This window comes from Hippoglossus hippoglossus, chromosome 14 (genome assembly GCF_009819705.1).
Source record: "Hippoglossus hippoglossus isolate fHipHip1 chromosome 14, fHipHip1.pri, whole genome shotgun sequence".
NCBI classification, from domain to species: Eukaryota; Metazoa; Chordata; class Actinopteri; order Pleuronectiformes; family Pleuronectidae; genus Hippoglossus; species Hippoglossus hippoglossus.
Genome location: NC_047164.1, coordinates 10,256,135 through 10,275,859, shown reverse-complemented (window position 1 = coordinate 10,275,859; position 19,725 = coordinate 10,256,135). Strand labels below are relative to the sequence as shown.

Sequence of the window (19,725 nt, the reverse complement as noted above, 5' to 3'; positions counted from 1 at the left end):
CCTCATGGAATATTTCCAGAGACCTGTTTTATATTTAAGAAAGTATTCGATCAGTATGCACCTGATTCATGTACAGACAATGACACATATAATTGATTTTTATATGCAGCAAACAAATATTAAAATGAGCTTTAGTTACCTTTTCGTGAATGAATTTAAATCGTAATCAGTAATTGCGGCTTGTGTAAAGGTCTGGGCAGCGTCCTACATCAGTATTTCTTTCTGTACTTTCCGTAAAAGTCTATTTCTGATTTAAGATTTTCTTTTTTTCTCCCAGTCCTCCTGCAGATCACTTCTGAGGTCTGAGATATTTTTAGGCTGTCGTCTTGCACACGCAGCATGTTTAAGATCCACCCGCAGATTTTCAAGGATGTTGAAGTCAGGGGGACCTCGAGGGTCGTTAATAAAACCTTCAGCTCGTGTGTCTTGAAGTGTAGAGCACAGTGAGGTAGGAATTTGAATCATTGCTCTGTTGTAGGAGCCGACCTCTTTTCACTCTGACTGCGGGACATTTGCATCCACATATTTTGTTTCTCTCTATCTGTGCCACAGTGTTTTCTGGTGTGACAGCCACTCTACCTCAAAGCAGAATATTTCCACCCCTGTGCGCAACATTCAGCAAAGGGGTGTTTGGAGGTGGGGTGGTTTAGTTTTTCTACTTCTGTAAATAAAAATATAGAGAGTAAAAGCACATGATCATTTGAAGGCAAGCAGATCTTAATGTCTGTTTGTTGCTGGAGCTGTATCTTTCATTTCCTCTCCAAAAAATTGGATAGATTCTATCAAAAATAAGTAATTTTATTAATTGTGAAACTGTGTGATTTGCTTCTTTCCTTCATTCGTCCCAATTTACATGATTCATTACAGACCTTTCTGTAAATTACCAGATTATAGACCTATAGAAAAAAGATTAGCATTGCAACAGTGTTCACAATTAATTACGATATATTATATATAACAAAAATATTTTAAATGTCTTATAGTTTCCCAGAACCCAAATTTAAGTCTTACAACTTCCTGCTTTGTGTGATACACCAACGGGACGGATTAATTATCCAAGAATCCATTGATAACAGAGCTCACTTTATATATATATATAAACTATTAAATGACATTTGTGTTGATTTAGTTGATAAAATGTGAGGATCTGTTACTTTTCTTTGTCAAATATGGCAGAGAAAATTTAATATTTAGAGTTTGATCATTGTTTGGGACAAAACAAGTAGTAAGCATCACCTTGACTATTGACAAATTGAAATTTGTAGATTTAACCATTTTTCTTAATTTCTGTTGAAGAAATGAACAGATACTGAAAACAATACTTCTCTGTAGTCGTCTCTGTGAGGTGCAAGTGACTCAATGATGTTCAAAGAAACAGCAAAACCACTGATTTTTACAATATATTTAATTCGATTTTTTCTTACAAAACAATTCCCCCATAAACCAGACCACACAAAATGCATAAAGAAAACTGTACAGTCAGTTTTGTCATGTCGGAAACCAGTTTTTAAACATGAACAATGTTATCTACAACAGTGGCTCCTATAAATGTCTATCACACCAAGCGGTTCAGCTCTGCAGCCCCTTGTCTGGAGGGTCGGAGGAGAGGTACAGAAATAGTCGTGTGACACTGAAGGTAGATCCCAACAAACAACATGAGCTTAGCCAATAACGTAGTTATTACATCAGTGAGCGCGGGCGCGGCCTCTTTGTTCTTGCTCTCCTTGGCTCTAGTAGCGATGTCAAACTGCCGAATCGACCTTAAGAGTTAAGCTGACAGACGTGACAATGAGAGGGCGGAAAAGTGACGTTTTCACAAGCAACTGTAAACTGTATGAGACGGTGAGAGATCACTGAGGTCGATGATAATCATGTTGATGATCTATTTTCATTACATGCATTTCTCTGAGCTGTCAGATACTGTGGATAACGCGTCTGAGCCGTCGGGGAGTGACATTGAATGTGACAGTGACTGTAGGAAGCGTCAGAGCCTGAACCTTTTCACAATAAGATTTTTTTCTTTTCGTTGAAAAAAACCCCAGAGAAAACTGGGCTACCCATTCGACAAATTTCAATTCAGGTTAACATAAATGATGCTATATTATTTCTCTCCTCAGTGCAACAGTGGTCTAGGAAACTTGGTCAACATCATTACGTCATTGCCTTCAGAAGGTTACTCAAACAGGCTTTCATGCCAGAATGGTTTTCATGGCAGATTAGCAGCAAATATCTAAATCACAAACAAGAACGACAAATCTGTTTCACTCCTGTGTTTACTTTTTTTTTTTCTTACAAAGCTTGCTTTCTACCCTACACATCGCATCGGGGGAGTTACAGGCACAGCTACCTATTAGAAGAAGATGATTAATATTTAATTTGGGCTGTTGTTTGTTTGTGTAATGGATAACATCCATGAGCGGATATTCCCCCGTCCACAGGACTCCAGCTGGTGTTACAGTCGGACACTTTTCTTACAATCCCACAGAACTTTTTGTACATTAGAGTTGGACTTTGACCTGTTATTTTGTGGGCAGCCGAGGCCTTCAGAGATAAATGTGAGTTTAATATCGTTTGATAAAAAAAGGATCAACAACCGCAAAATCCCAGAGGCTGTGAGTATTTGTGCAGTGATACACACTGTGTACAAGAGAGCTTCCCACGTTCAGTTTCAATCACATTTCGGCTCGAGAAAATAACACGACGAGTGGCGGCAACTGTGCTGTGATGAGGTTGAGACAACCTCGCAAAGTGAAGCAATAACAAGACATATTTAATACATATTTAAACACTATTTCTCAAGTTTCATTTATCTGTTTATCTATTTGAGATTTTTTTGTTCTGACAAATCAATTACTTAAATTTCCCAATTTCCGTTATTATCATTTATTACAATCGCGCTAAAAAGCCTCGGTACTATTCTGAGCAGCATTTAGATTAATGTGAGTTTGTATCTGACACATTGATAAGATTACGGTGTGAAAGGTGGACAAACCAAACATTTAACAGAAAGGATCTTGTTCAGGATCTTTTTTATAGTTAAGACTATCTGGTCAATTGCAGTTGAGACAGCATTAAACAGTAGGAGAAGAACAAGAAGCACAAGCGTCTCACAGATTTGCTGCAGACTTCGCTTTTGAATTAATGTTTGAACAACAAAGACGATATTATTAAAATGAAACCGTTGATTCAATCCTGCTTTTGAACAGACGACAAAGGTACGCCCATCTACAAACCAATCAATGTCAAGTCAAGATAAAATATGTCGGACAAACATTTAGTCAACTTCATACATAACACTTGCGTGAAAACGCCCTCAATTACTGACACAATACAAGTTGAACTGGGACATTGGACTACACAACCACTCTCTCCTTTACTTCAACACAATCTCCGTCTGAGTACAGACAGCAGCGAGCAGCGAGCACGTGGACTCGATAACCGCAAAGTGTTTTTTGGTTGTTTTTCTTTTGGCCTGTCATCCAGTTATTTTATTCAGCCACTGGCGACGTTTGTCATTTTAACCAGGGAAAGCGACAATCTCTACACTAATGGGATTGCTAATGAGAAGGAGAGAGAAGTCGTAACAGATTTGTTGCTGTTGGAGGGTTGTGAGATTTGCCCACGCCGGCGTCAGAACAGAGTCAATCATCAGTTCGACCGAGTAATTTTTCCCAATTCGCACGCTCCAGTTTTTCACTTTCCTCCGAGCCGCTGCACTGTGGCTCCATTAAAGAGAGCAGTGCTGCACGGAGAGCAGGCTGCTGTGGACACAACACAGCAGAGTGCATGAAAGAGAGGATCAGATGTTATCAGCTTTATTTCAGCCGATACTGATCCATTAAAACAAACCCGGATCGACCCCGATACAGATGTTTGGAATCAGCTTGGGACATCTATAAAGACAACACTGTTTCCTCCTTTCATGCTGTAAATGAGCCTCAGTGTTACTGTGTATTTAGAAGACTAAATTAAAACTGATTTCATCTAGCAGAAAGAGGACATTATGTTATCGTGGACTATGGGATACATTTCTTGCTTCTAGCTGTTCTGTGCTCAGCCTGAGAAGCTGTCAGAGTCATTTTATTTGCTAATACCAGCGGAATATAGAAATACACTTTAAGAAGTATAATTCCTCAACTCTTCACTTTAATTTGGTGACAATCTTATGAGATTAGAAATGTGGATTCTGCCCACAATGAGAAAAATAGCATCTTATTTGCTTTTATCAAGGCGGAAAGTGGATAATACTGAGGGCTGAATATTCAGGGCTCTACAGCGAAAAAACGAAAAAAGCCGATACCCTTCAACTGACATCCGTTTGATCCAATATCCATCAAGTGCGTTGCCCGAGTATTGATGTATAGATCTCAGCACTACTGTCACTTATAGGAGACACTGTGGTCCCAGTACTTTTTCTAAACATTAATTTATTACATCTACAAAGAAGCAGAACTGCTCTCTCCTGCTAATGGATCATCATTGTGATGGTTTGTGTAAATGACCAAAGCAAATAACACAAAAAAGACAATGTTCAACCACAGAGAGAAAATAAAATCTGCCGGTTGGTTTTATGAATGAGTTGCTGGTGTTTTTTATTTTGAGACGAGGTTTATGAAAAGTAGGTTCGTTATATTTACGTATTGATGATAAACGCGCCTGTACAGTTTTGTAAGTTAACAGTATGTATGAGTGGAAACAGCTCATGTCTATAAAAATGTATCCGTTCTTTTAAAACAGGCGGCAGGGGTTTGAGATACAGTCTATATTTCTCCTGTGGTAATTTACCGAATACAAATGTGGGACCCAGGAGCAAGTTTTCTCTTCTTTCTGCCAAAGTCCTGTTAGCAAAACTGAATCATTACCAAATGAAAAGTATACGTCTACCTGCCTCCGAGTTTGATCTTGACGCCCGGCTTTCTGGGAGGATGTACAAATGCTCACAGCCAGTCAGATTGCAGAGTTGATGCTACTTTGGCACGGCCTCAGCATGTGGGTCAGCATAAACCGAAGTCATTACCCTGAGGGAATCTGCTAAGTGGCATTTTCAGGCTCCACAGCACAGAGTCGTGCTGCAGGCACAGAATAACTGTGAGAGACAGCGTGGGACAGATTATACCATTCCGAGAGACCGCAGGGTAGAGACTGCGAGCGAGACATCCATTGTCGACGGCTAATGGACCAATCGGGCTCTTTGGATAGACAATGTAAATAGAGGGTGTTACACGTGTGCATAAAGCCAGCCTCTTCCGGTGTGAGGAGAAAGAAAAGGTTCAGAGGGAGGATACGGGACAATACCATGACGGAGGCGATGGACGGATGAGTCGGTAGCTTTTTAAAGGACTCAGAGCACACAACACTAAAGGCAGACGGGACAGACAGACAGTTTGTGGTGATTATATGCAGCACTGGTGAAAACGACAAACATTGTTGAGATGAACAGAATTGGAAAGCTTTTTACTCTAAAAAAAGTGAGCATTGTGCATAGTTCATAGTTCGTTAATAACCCCTCTTCAGGTACCTATTTGCTGTGATAACATGGAAGGAAGTGCAATAATGTACAATTCTTTATAGTTAAGTGCACATAGATCACTGTTGCACTGAACGGCATTGACACTTTCTCCCAATAGAAATATCACAACAGGGTTTCTTAATGTTTTTCTCAATTACTCTATTTTTTTAGTGTACTTTAGTTACAATAAACCCAGGTGTGTTTCCCTCGCGCTCAGTCCCAGGGTTGAGTCCACATCTTGTTTTCATAGAAATCTTTATAATAGGTAATTTGGCCTGATTTTTCCTCTCTTTTTTTTTTTTTGTCTTTCCCTAAACCTACGTCCCCTGCTTTGTTTTTTTTTTTCTACTCATACCTCGCCGACCCAGACAACTGTGTTCCCTCTCTTGATGTCTGACACCTCGCAGTGTGGCGTTCTCTGTTTGCCGTTCAGGACAAAGAGGGACTCGGCCGATGGCGTGACCAGATACTGTCCGAACAATCCGCTTGAGACCACCACTCTGTTGGGGACGCCCCAGGGCCAGGCTTGGGGGGCCAGGGGCTCCTTCAGGCTCCGGAGAACCTCAGCGCGCCCCGAGGACAGATCGGCAAATAGCAGGTCCGTGCCTGAGCCTGAAGTGGCCACCACCATGTGCTGGTTGGACTCAGTGAAAGAGGGCTGGAAGACCAGATCGGAGACAGCTACAGGCCCCTCCATTACCTGGTTCAGAGCCAGCTCCCCCTGGAACGACACTGTCTGAACTGTCAGCTTGGAGCTCACGGGATCGGATGTCACAATGTAGCGGCCGTCCGGGGACACGAAGGGCTGCCCCGTGATGTTCGAGTTGGGACCAATCACGGCGTCCGTCACGCTGTCGATGAGGAGCTGGGGCGGGGCGTGCAGGCTGTTCTTGCTCTGGCATTGGACGAAGTAGAAGCCGCTCAGATGTGTGTAGGCCATGCTGACGGGTATGCAGCTGAAGTTCTTCAGGCTGATGGTCTTGACGCGGTGGAGGGTCTCCAGATCAATCTTGTGTACCGCAGGTTCATTTTTGAGGAAGACAAAGGCAAACCTGAATCGACAAAGTTCAGAGGAAAGGTTAATAGCCTTTCTAGATTTCTCTGGGCAGTGATTAATACCCATCGAGATTCTCATTAGAATTCTCATTTGCTCTTTTCTCCTTTACTTCAGCTGGACAGCTGTGATGAGTGAGCAATGAGGTCGCCTCTGTTTTAAGGTCAGAGGTGGCTGAACATGTGTGTGTGTGTGTGTGTGTGTGTGTGTGTGTGTGTGTGTGCGTGCGCTGATTTACCTAACGTGAGTGATGATGAGGTTGGTTGGAGGAATGAAGAAGTCGTTGACTCTCTGGAAAGTTGTGCGGACGGCTCGATGGACTTCTCCAACACTGGCTTGAGGAATTACCTGCAGAGAATGCATAGAACGACATGAATATAAAAACAAAGGTATACACTTTTCAAACTGAGGTGCATGTTCCCGTTGCGGAGGGAAGACAAATCTTTCTGAGAAGAAAAATCTCCAAAAACACACATTAATTACTGCATTAAAAGGAAACAATCCCAATCCATCAAATCACTGTAATCTCACTGCTGTCATAACCACACCCGTGACCTTTTAGCTTCATTGAAAACGTCCTGTAGCTGTTTTTCTGTAAATAAAATAAAGGCTCATATCTCAGGTCGTGTCCAGGTGACGTGCTCATATATCCCGGAGCAGATAAAGCATCCTCCTCACTGATGGTTGTCTTAGGGGCACCCGGCCCGGTAAAAGCCCCATCCCTCATGTCATACACCTGGCACTGAATCAGCATGTTTGTAAAGTGCATCCGCGTTTGATGGGCTCCCGATGCACCGCCTTGTCCGTGACACACGCTTCATCATGCATGCCTACATGATCAGGTCACAGACAAGGACGGGCGGGATGGTTTATGGGAACTTCACATGTGACACCGCGCATTTTTCAAGAAGCACAGACAACTTCTGCACCGTGATGCTACTTTTCCAGAGTGCAACCAGCTCTTTCCCCCCTCGTCGTTTTTTTAAAACCGTCGCACTCTCAGAGAAACCCCCGGCTCATTGAAGTGGTTCTGGGTTTCCAACACCTAGGCAAATGTTGCTAGAGAGCATATAGAATATTCTTTTAAAAGGAAAGAACTGAGTGTGAAATCTATTTTGATGTCTACACCCACACCACTGAAGTAAAACCTCTACCTGATGCACAGCGGGGGGGCCGAACTCAACACTCCTTCCTCAGAACTACCGAACGCAAGGAAATAAAAATAGCAGTTTTAGTTGCCGAAGTTGTTAACTCTGCTGAAATATATTCCTCTCGAATATTTTATCCATTTTTAACTATATAGATCATCTCTTTTTTTTTTTCCTCTCTGCTTGCAATACATAAAAAGAGTCCTCGTTAAAGGAGCGGCCATTACAGCGGTTGTAGAACACAATGGCGGGAGTTAATGAGGTTCAGTGTAGTATCGCTCATGTATTATTAGGGCAGCTGCTGTGGTCTCCGGGGCTGCAGGTGCTCTCAACTTTAATGCCCCCGGTTTCCCTTTGTCATTGCTCATCCTTGGATTTCATATCCATGCATTCAGCAACGAGGCCCGATTGAGTTTTTGCTCTGCTCCTGTCTCATTGACTGCCCTGATACCTGAGGGGGATTTCGGTTCTGACTCAGTTGCTTTTTGCTTTACAACAACGTTCACAGAGGAGTAGCCCCCCCACCCCCCTCCTCTCCATCTAACCACAATAGATCCAAATGAGATGGCGTTTCTCGAATGCCCTGGTGTATTTGTGTCATCTAGGAATTCAAATGAATCTTACAAGGCACTTTACAACAACCGGATGCCGCGCATGTTTCTCGGGTCTAGAAAGCGAGGGCAGAATTACTTGTTTTGTTGCTGCTGGGGAGCAATAAAGGGACTTAATGGGTTCTGTGGAAGACTCTGGGATTGTTACTCAAGATCAATGTTCAATGCCGAATTCAAAAATGTGAAATTAAAACTTTGTGATCTCCTCCCAGAGGAAAGTATTATGGGTTTGTAAATCTATGCATTTTTGATATCAGACAATGGTCCAAAGTCAGTTTCAGACCCTCCTGCATACAGGGCTGGTAATTGAACATCACAGAGTACAGATAACTGTCAAGTAATAAACGTTAATCAACAAGCGCTTCAAATAAAACAACAGAATACGTTGTTTGTAGCTGCCCTCCAGACAAATAAGTGATTTCTGATCCAAATCAGTGCTATTATAAAGAACTGCTACAAAAATAAAACTGCCTTAAAATATTACATTGGCCATTTTATGCTTCCATAGTGACGAGCCAAACAAACAATTTCCTAATTTGACACCTACAGTTAAAGTTTGGTTAGTAAGTATGAAAATGATTTGGTTGTGGGAGGAGCCTGGTTTGAGGTTAGGTGATCGTCATGATAAAAATCATAAAGATCATGGTTCAAAGAAAACAATGACGTTTGCTGGTAGGTGGGAGAAAGGAAGCTGTGGTCTTCTGTGTCAAAGTCTGACATTCTGTCTGCCCATCAAACTACCCCAACCTCCTCCCTCTGTGGACTTTGTTCCTTTATTTCAACATCACACTATTTCCTCTGTTGCTCCCAAAAGAAACAAGTCAGAGATGTTTGTCCCTTACACATGAGCATGGAGGAAAGCCTCAGTGTAAAGGGTAACTAAAAGGAGAGAGGGTTGGCTGTATATGATGTAACTGATGTCCCTGCTGTCAAGAAACAAACCAGGGATGTCGTGAGACCACTAGGCTTTTTTTTTTTAACTGAAGTTTGGCAATTTCTACTAAATGACATGTATAGTTTTGTATAAAAAGAGGCTTAAGTTTCTGGATGATAGATTAAAAACTAATGCGTAAAAATAAGGTATTTATACGACACAATTCAAAACCAAGTAACAGTGTCATTCACATTAAACAGAGCTGGCAGTGGGATTAACTGAGGAAAAAAACCCTAGTTTCCTGTTATGCTAAATAGTTGTTGTGGTTCATTTTCTAATAGCGACGATGATCAGTCTCAAACACATATTTGGCAAAGCTAACAGAGAGATAAATGGACTCAGTCCAGCTGGGAAACACTTTGCCCTTGTGTGTGAGAACGCAGAGAAACAATATGGCCGTGAGTTAAATGTCTTCCTGGCACGTAGACGCAGCGCGGACTGACAGCCTGAAAGGCCATGTCTCTCTCCGCTCAGCAGAGATTCCTCCATTTGTCTTCTCTAATGAATTGACAATCACACTCCCTCTGATGTTTACACAGAGATATTGAGCCATCCCAAAACTTGGCTGCTTTAAATCACCGCACAGACACACAATCGCACGTCATGTGTGCACAAATTAACACGCACGCTCACACTGACGCACACGTATGATCCGCTGAAGCGAAGCGGTGCCGGTGGCGGCGACAGGCTGCTGCCCAACAGGTCAATTACATTCAGTCCAAATGATAATGACATTATCAGACCATTTATTTGTCGTGTGATCCACGTGGCCTCTAATCCATTATGCGGTTTCCCTGCAATTGCATTTTTGAGTGATTCATGCCCCGCTCTCTAATTATTCATTACTCCTGAACGACTGCAGGAAACCGGGAAATGAATTAAACCGAAAAACAAAACAAAAAAGGTGTTTTTCTGCAGTTCAGACAGCACACACAAAGGGAGAAATGTTATGCAAAGCTGCTTTCAATATTCCGATTGTTTCAAATTATATGAGGAGGAAATTGTTTTGTTTGTGACAAAAAAAAAGGTCTTTGCATAGAATTTTCTGCCTCATTTAAAACTATAACCTCGCACAGAAGTTTAAAAAACAACTCAGAAAGGAATTTACAGCGAGTACACCCACTCAAAACCTAAGCACAGGCAGTATACGTGCAAACACACGAGGCCTGCTTGGCTATGCAGATTGTAAATCAGTAGAAAACTGTTACAGCCCACTCACACACACATGGTTGTTTCTTTTACTATATTGTGTTGCCAGAACATAGTGGCACCTTTAGATCCAACACAATCTACCACTACTGTGTGACACTTGTAAGTGTCTTCAAAAACATTTATGGAAATAATAGTGTTAAGTGGAATTATCACACCAACATGAAGTGTTGTGTGTTGAACCATTTGCAATCAATAACAGCTACACAACCATCGATGAACTACTAATAATTCACAGGAAATCTCCAGTGTTAAAAAACCAAGAATGGCATAAAAAAAAAATCATTATGTATTCAGATGATTTTCTGAATCTGAAATCAGTCATTTCACTGTGAAGAATTATACATTTAAGAGTGAATCATCCCTCTGCAATCCTCACGTCGACAGATCATCCCCCAGCAGTGACGACGGAACACAACACCTCACACCAACATAATGGGATCCGTCCCTCCAATGGGACACAGCAGAACAATAAACATGTTTGTGTCTATTACAGAGATTATAATGGGATCCCTCTGTGGCTTTACCTGTAGCGCCGTCCTCCACACGCACACACGCACACGCACACACACACACACACACACACACACACACACACACACACACGCACACGCACACGCACACACACACACACACACACACACACACACACACGCGCACAGTAAACACTAGCCCCATAAAAACAGCATCATCCCTCTCCCCATGGACGCCGGCTCTGCTCCCTTTCCCTTCCCCTCCACCTCGTCGACCCTCTCTGACTTGTCCTCTCTCATCGCTCGTCTCACCCAATCCCCCGAGGTGGATTAAATACAACCACACCTGTGATCATTTCTCATTTGTGAAGCCTCTAACACCAGCGGTCCGAGGGGACGCCGGGTACAAGCCGACAGTGCCGCAGCTGTGAATTGCTGTTTTGCTGGCTTAGTAAACGCTCCGGAACATGCCCAGGCTCAATGTTGTCACGCACATAAACAGGAGCACGGGTACAAAGCTGAGCTCAATTAGTTATGAGATGCTGTTTTTTTCTTGCTTAGTGAAATTTTTACATAGATTATATTCAACCAGGCAAATAATCACTCACCTCAGTTCCCGAATACATGCATAGAAACAGTAGGAGGTGTGGAAAGAGAGAGACAGTAATAAAGAGGGGCTATTTTGTTCTTTTAAAGCTGCACTGTGATAGATTGCATGTTAAATAAACTTGCCAGGTATAAAAATGAGGCTGCGACAACGGTGAACTTCCTGTTCATTAATCAACTGCTTCATCAGATACAGGAAGTGACAAAATAAAACTCAAAGCCAAAATACCCCAAAATTACTTCTCCCCCCCCAACAAACAAGGCCTTTAATCCATCCACGAGGATCTTAAACTTGTCATCCCACTTACACGATCATAAACTGTTTAATTTACTGACATCATGTCAATCATGCCTATTGCTGTGATTGGCTCCAGCTAATAACCCACACCTGCAGCTTTTTGCCTTAGTGTCCAGCTACACATGTACTGTTATGACAGAGGCTTTATAGTGAGACACTCACACAAACACACTTACCTGAAGTGTTGGGTGTGTTCTGTCCATGTCCCCCCATGTCAGCACCCACACCTGGTCATGTGATTTGTCATAGAGCATCTTCACTGGGAAAGCATCTGTTGCCACGGCCTAGAGAAGAGAGAGAGAGAGAGAGAGAGAGAGAGAGAGAGAGAGAGACATGTGGATTCGTCATTCTTGATCGCAACGTGCCAACATGTTGCCATTTCTTTCTTTGTTCCCTAGGGGGCACTGAGACTTCAACTGACGTCACACTACTGGTCAGCCGCCTGCGTTTTGGGAGTTTCCCTGTTGGCCGCTGCTCTTCTAAAATAAAATGGCAAGATTGGTTTCTACTATCGGAGACCTTTCTTGACTTTGTGGACAAACCTCATCTACTTTCCGTAGAAGAGATCAGTTCAGTACTGCCCTGCAAACGAGAGACGCACCTTTCTCTGCGTCTACTGCTCCATGGGAGGCAAAGAGCGAGAAGAGTTGGTTGTTATTGCTATTCTACACAAAAGTGTCTAGATCAGTTGAAGGGGACTCTAACAACACTTTACCCTGCTGTGCAATGTCCGATATAATATTGGAGCTGATATGCAAACATATAGATGAACAAGTATCTGTGTCACAATAATGTCATCATCAAATTGAAGATCAATTGAAGCTCTCTAGCAACACCCAGAATGCTTCACTCACAGAACACAGAAGTGAAAAAGAGGTTTCTATCAGATGATTTTCACACAGGATAATGGACCGGACAGAGCAACACATGACAGAAAATAACTGTGACCTTGTTGAGAGCAAATAATGGGCATATGTAGTCTCTCAAGAAATCATCCTTTCTCCAACTTTCAAGTGTAATTTGACATCACATTGAGACAGCGAGCGAGGACTAAGGACAGCATGTCTACTTTTACTGTCACGGCTGGAGAGGTTTGACTGAGGATATCTGACACACGCGTGAGGAGAAAGACCAGAAATAGAAAATGACTTGCAGAGACAATGAACGGGGAAGAGAACAGGGCAAACGGCAAAAAAGGAGAGAGGGAGAAATGGCGAGTGTGGGGCACATTCAACCTCGGGTCTGCTGCAATGTCAACAACAAGGAATAACACAATCCATTACCCTGCTTCTGGCTGGGTGGACAGGGAGCTGCTGACACCCTCACCAGTGGAGCGAGACCACGAGCTCTGTGTTCAGTAATGGGAGGTCCGGCCCTCTGCTCTCCACCGGTCAGCCAAGTGTCAACTCAGCATGTGTGTATGCACATGTGTGTTATATACATTGGGTACAGTGTGTGGAGGCGGTGGACGGCTTCTGTGTGTGTTCAGCCCCCTCGATGATGGGAGCAGTTAGAGCTGAGGTCAGGGCCATTCAGAGGCAAGCACGGTAATACCCCAGGGCCAGGGTGGGCTTACAGCCATGTCACAAATCTATGCAGCCCCAGTCAGGCCCCCTCAGGCATTTTAGTGGGCTATATTTTTTATTTTTTAATAACAAATATATACATGATAAAGACTCAGTCCCAACCCGATCCCAGGCTGCATGCTCATACTGAGATTTTACCATATGACGTGTGTGTGTGTGTGTGTGTGTGTATGTGTGTGTGTGTGTGTGTGTGTGTGTGTGTGTAATGCATAATGCAGGTGTCGTTGTGGCTGCACTTCTTGTTATTGTGCTTTTTGATGTTGTTGTGTTATGAACTGTGGCTGCATGGCCGCTGTCCGGTGCTTAAGGTGTTTTTGTCATCTCCTTGTGGTCACTAATAGTTTGTTGAATATTCTTTGGCCAAATTCAATTAAAAAACGATATCTATATATTTTTTTAGCCCATCGACTTCTTGGTCCAGCTCCCCCATAGTACAGAGAGAGAAACAAATCCTGGAACCTAGTTAAGAGGATTGAGAGGAAAGTGCTCATAATATGCTTTTCAGGGTTTTTCCTGTCCAAACAGATTACTGCATTGAGCCAAACTTTGTCGTCGTGTAGCAGCACACTACAATCACGACTGGGCAGCATTTTTGTAGATTAACAAAAGTAGCAGCAGGGGGGACTTAAGTTAACTTGCATTTGAATTCTAACACGCAGGATTTGTGTGCCCCACCAACCAACACATGGCATCTAAGAATGAGATAGAGCTGAGCAGAACACATGATAATGCATCTGGGATCCCACACTCAGTGGGCCTTGCTTTGTTCGATGCAGAACATCCCACTAAGACTCAAATATTTAGAAATTTGTTAAGAAAAGTACATAAAACTCCTCCTAATGCAATAAATCTTTAAAAAGTGGATGACATTCAAAGGAAGTCTGGCAAATGGAGAATAAGGACTAAGTCACATTGTACTTCCTGTTGATCATGTAGCTCCAATTTAAGGAGAATATTTCAGTTGTAAAAATAATCCTATTTCTCAGCCACCAAACTATCGCAAAATAATCTTGTTTTTCACTGGGTTTGGCTTGCAGCTGTTGTTAACTCAATCTTGGATAGATTTGAAACAGTGAAGAGCTCTGCAGAGTCAACAACAAATTCAAAGTGACAGATATTATATCTTGTGTGTACACCTTGACTGACAGGTGATTCCACAGAGGTGCAGAGCAGAAACCCCCACAGCAATGAGAGATTTCTATGTCAAAACACAAATAAAAATGTCATCCTTCAGGAAACCCGAATATTTACTTTACAAAACATAAAGCTTTTTTTTTGAAGCCGCTTGAAGAAAAGATGCCAATTTGAGCTCAGAGAAAAAGAACAAGTGCAACAGAAATGGTTTAAAATTGCCTTCTGCTTCACATTGATTTACCGCGGCTCAAATGAAACAACCACGGTGAGCTAATGCGAGTACATAACCGGAGGTCTTTGCCCTGGGTTTCTTTTTAATTAGCCGATGTGGCGTTTTGTTTTCAGACAGAGACTTAGCCGGCGCAGGTCTGACACATCGGAGTCAAGGTTAGATCCCTTTGAGGGTGAGCGATCACAAAGGTGCCGCATTTTCTGGCAGGCAACAGCACAGAAACCATGAAAAAGCCTTTATCGGTGCAGCTTCTCCGCATGTTTATGGCCTTAATCTAGTGTCTGCTGGGACTCACGGCGGTGCCCGGGGACTGAGGGGTCTCGGAGAAGTGATGGTTTGAAAGGTGCACGAGGTGTTTTTGCTTGGAGAGAGCAAACGCACAAGGTGATGGAGGAACAAGGAACGATAAGCTATCCAAATAAGCTTGGCCTCGAAGATTTACATTTCTGTAAATTTGTATATTTTCGTTTTTCCTGTAGAGAGAGGTACGTTGGAGGAGACGTCCATTAAGTTTGCCTCCTAAATTTGCATTTGATGGAGGGATTTTAAACAGTGACTTTAACAGGAACAACACTTTCTTCTCTGTCAAAGTCTGTGCACAAGCGTATGTAAGAAGACGTTGCTTTTTTGATATCATACTTTTCATAAAAGCTTCCCATCTTTGTGTTTAGTCTCTGAAAACCCCACCGTACTGACTCTACGATTTCAATCCATTGTTTTGTTCATGCATTCCCTCTGTCACCGAATGAACTACGTTCGCTGCTGTTTGACATTTTCCTCTCTCGTCCTCAAAGCCCCGGTTGTGGAGACGCCACAAATGTGCTTTGTGGGAAATAAAAAAGAGCCGAGAGAAAACAGAGCAAGACAACAGAGAAAAAATGGGACGGTGCATTAACCTCCTGCACCCAGAGGCCATCGAGGGTCCTCAAGAAAGAGAGACGGGGGTGGGCGAGAGAAGGATGGGGCGCTCATGAGAAAGAAAGTGGTTTTACAGTGTTGTGAGGAGAGAAAGAGGCAGTTGGTGGACTGCAATACACTGAAGGTCACATATCTGAGCTGTGAGTGTTGTGAGAGCATCTTTTGTGTATTCGGAGCTAAATAAGGGACGGCATAGATACAATTGTACTGGGTGTCAAACAAGTCTCAGCAAATATTTGTATATAAATATCTAATATGTATCTGTTTTTATACTAATAACAAGGCTCAGTTACAGGTTTATATTGACATCTCCACTTATATCTTCTCGTATTGAGTTGGGCCTATTTCCTCTCATCCTGTATCCCTGTATAAATGATGCTGACCCTGGGAAGAAGCCCTCAGGGGTTTGGTCTCTAAACAGCCGTTACAGGGAAGATGAATGGGGAGCACCCACCTGGACACCATATTGTTTCAAGCGCTTGAGGTGTTTTGATTTATTTCACCTTGCATGTGGTCTTCTTACATTGTTGGCAGTTTAGTAGTGTGGCAAATTGAATTGAAGGCGCCGCACGCTGGTGATGCTGTTTGACATATAGCCAAGCAGTGGCTGTATGCAGGTATATTCACTAACTATACTGTTGATTCTAAAAGAAATACAAATTAAAACCATACCAAGCAAATAAATATTAACTAGTTGACATTAGCTCATTTAAACATTTAAAATTTAGTATTTTTCCCAATCTTGCAGGTATAGAAGAATGGGAAAGTATGATAAGAAGAAGAATCAGACCAGTATTTTGTTTTAAACCTGTTTAGATGTTGTTGTTTTTTAACAAAAGAGCAAAGTCGACCCAGTAACCCAGGAGATAGACTCAATGCTTTATTGTTTGTATTTTCAAGCAATATTTTTTCATATTTACCAGACAAAAGGCTCGAAGGACAAGGACTACCTGGTGTGTAAATGTAACACTACTTCAGATAAAGAGCTTGTCCAGGGCTGCGAAAGTGTAAACCCAAATCCAATAAAGAGCAGAGCAGTGCTGCTAACATTATTATAAACTGATACAGTAAGATACAGGACCAGCTTGTAGCAGCAAGGGGGTGATACACACAGGGAATGCTAGTTGTGATCAGTTTTTCTAATGTTGTTCTAATAGGTTCATCCTGTCAGTTATTCATGTTAATATGAAGTATAGTAGAAAAGTGCTTCTGGGTTAAGGAAGGTTAAAAAAAAAAACACAACGCTCCACCCTCCAGACTGTGTTCATGCTGACTGACGCTCTAACGCTCAGTGTGCACACTACTTCATCATCGTGAGAAATCCAAAGCTTGACAGGCCAGAGATGGCGAGTTGTGGTCGCAATGCAAAGATCGTGCGGCGGCTGTTTAGCAAAATATGAAATGATAAATGGACTGCATTTTTATTACACTTTTATCCAAGGTGCTTTTCACTTTCTATGTCATTCGCACACATTCGCCTTCACCCAACGAGGGGCTGGCCGGACCGTCGGGGGAAAATTGGGGTTCACTGTCTTGCACAAGGACACAGGAGGAGTTTAGAGGTAGAACCAGCAACCCTTTGATTGGGGGGAGGGGGCAACCTGCTCTGCTTACCGAGCATCAAACACCAAGAATTAAATGGAAATAAAATCTTTGTCCTCTGAACCTTTCTCAGAGAGGTACCTTTGTTCCAAAGTTTTAAACCGTCTGCCACGAACTTCTAGATGAATAATTTCTGAGACGTTGTTAAACTGTGATGTGACAGAAGTGATAACCTGCTCCACCCACCTGCACCACCTTCTGTGCCTGAATATCCACGACCAGCAGTCGGCTCTGGAGGGGCTGCGTCACGTAGATGTACTTATCCCTGACGTTGACTGCTGAGGACCACACGCAGCGCTGAGGTGACACCCCCTCACCTTTAGGGCACATCTCCTCCTGCGAGGAACCAACAGAGAACAGAGAGGATGATGGGAGGAGGAGCGGAGCAACAAAGGGAGGAGAAGGTTGGCAGGATTTACTCGTGTGTCATAGATAAACAGTATGGGGCTTTTTCCACTCTCATCCATCACCGAGGGTTGGGGCTGGGCAAAACTCCAGAACTGTGCATTACCTACTTTCATTGGAATTAAATAATGATCATTTTACAAAAAATCACTGCAAGTTAATTATTTAAAGCAAACTGTGATTGAATACTGCGAAAAACAAGTTGGACGATATTAATGAGAGAAGAATCTGAACCTCAGCTCTGAGGAGCTACAACCAGCAGATATTTCACTTTTTACTTAAAAAGATAAAAGATAAAAACCAAAAAGTGAAATCATTAACAATCACTTAATATGATTATTAAATGAAAACTATACTGTGATTAACATTTATACAGGGAATAATATTCTTGTTAAGTTCAGGCAAGGTTAAGCAAATGAATCTCGAACACATCTCTCATCTACATGGCAATTCAAAATGCTTTAGAATAATATGTGTGATGTTTATTTCTTTTGTCGTAATGACTAAGAAAAAGCATTAGTACACACAAATATCATTTTAAAGAGAAAAATAAAATGGACTAAAACACCTAAATAGAATAAGATGCATGGAAATAGTGCAGTACAAGATATGAATAAATGGATCCAAATGAGTCTCCAACCTTGATCTAAACACTTTTTCAATATAATATTAGTCCCTACCTTGTTTCCCAGCTGCAACCAATGTGCATAGTGACGTCTCTACCAGTGTATGTTTCGTTCAAATAACACTTTTACAGTTGATGCTACTCAGTATGATGGTTTCCCTTTTTAAACCAGGGACATTCCTCTTTAAAGTGACATTTTGCACCAGTTTGAATCACACATCAACAAACTCATTCTGCTGCTGACTCAGGTCACATTTCACCTCCACGGGCCCAGAAGCCCGCTGTGTTTGCTGACTACACATCTATGCCCCCCCCCCCCCCCCCCCCCCCCGCTCCATACTACGTATACTGTATGCAATCACTAATGCACGTGCACGCAGCCACAGAGAGTGTGTTTCAGGAGTGTCCACCTCCTCCCTCCTCCCTCCTCCCCACCAACGTGGTGAAACTGCTGTTTGCAGCAGGAACTGGCTAACACATGGCTTATTGAGTTTGTATTGATCTCTAATACAATTACAGGCGCCTGTAAAACCCAAATCCCTCAGAGGAACAAGCAACTTTTGCCATCTAAAGCCCATTGCTCTCAGAGAGGGATGTTCTCCAGTGGATTAAAAACCTTGGGACGTGTGATATAGACTTTATACAGTCTATCACTGGGAACTGCTGACTAATGGACACAATTGAACACATTATAATTAGTGAGGTGAGGAGCCTCACTGTGACACATTCAGGGAGGAAGAACGACCTCCATTTTAGTTGTAATTCCTCTTTATACTGGAACTAATGGATCATTATGTTTTCTGTTTGAGGAACACAGCAGCTCCTACTGATCCGTGCTGCCTGTGTGGATTATGGTACATCAACCTAATCAAGATCTATTACTCACGAGCAAAAGGTGCTTTTAGAGGTTGTACCTGGCTACATGGTACATGTTAATGTAAAAACACACTAAGTGGCATCCCACTGCATTAAATGTAATTTGATTTTTAAAGATAATCTTCTGAGCCTTTGCTGAAATCTACTTAGTGAAATTAGGTCTTGATAAAAAAAGAAAAGACTTTAAATCACTCACGTAGGTAGCAACAATCCTCTCCGAGCGCTTCATGTGTCTCCGTATCTCACATTCACTGGGCTGCAGAACTGTGATGCCTTCGTCAGAAAACACGTAGAACATGTTCCCCACACTCAGACCTGGAGGACAAGACACAACACATGGACATATATATATTTTCAAAGCAACAAATACAAATGAAAAACAGCAGAAAAACACAGACCCCCTCTTATGTGACATTGGAGTTGGACATTTCAATTTCCCTGCTGCAGGAAATTGACGGTGTACACACTCCTAGCATGCTATCATGTTGGCGTAGATGGGCAGTGT

At 42.4% G+C, this 19,725-nt stretch overlaps 1 protein-coding gene across 2 annotated transcripts in view; it reads right to left on the bottom strand.

Annotated features, from left to right (window-relative positions):
• Window positions 1–1,387: 1,387 nt before the first annotated feature.
• Window positions 1,388–19,725, bottom strand: part of fstl4 (follistatin-like 4) — a 201,017-nt gene continuing 182,679 nt past the window's right edge. Inside the window, exons 12-16 of one of the 2 annotated variants that reach the window (XM_034606574.1) lie at window positions 19,417–19,535; window positions 17,501–17,650; window positions 12,019–12,126; window positions 6,802–6,911; window positions 1,388–6,561 (exon numbers count right to left, since the gene is read on the bottom strand). In XM_034606574.1, the coding sequence (XP_034462465.1) occupies window positions 5,859–6,561; window positions 6,802–6,911; window positions 12,019–12,126; window positions 17,501–17,650; window positions 19,417–19,535 (1,190 nt within the window). In that variant the 3' untranslated portion in view covers window positions 1,388–5,858. The remainder of the gene's footprint in view (window positions 6,562–6,801; window positions 6,912–12,018; window positions 12,127–17,500; window positions 17,651–19,416; window positions 19,536–19,725) is intronic. The other variant, XM_034606575.1, reaches the window with a different exon arrangement.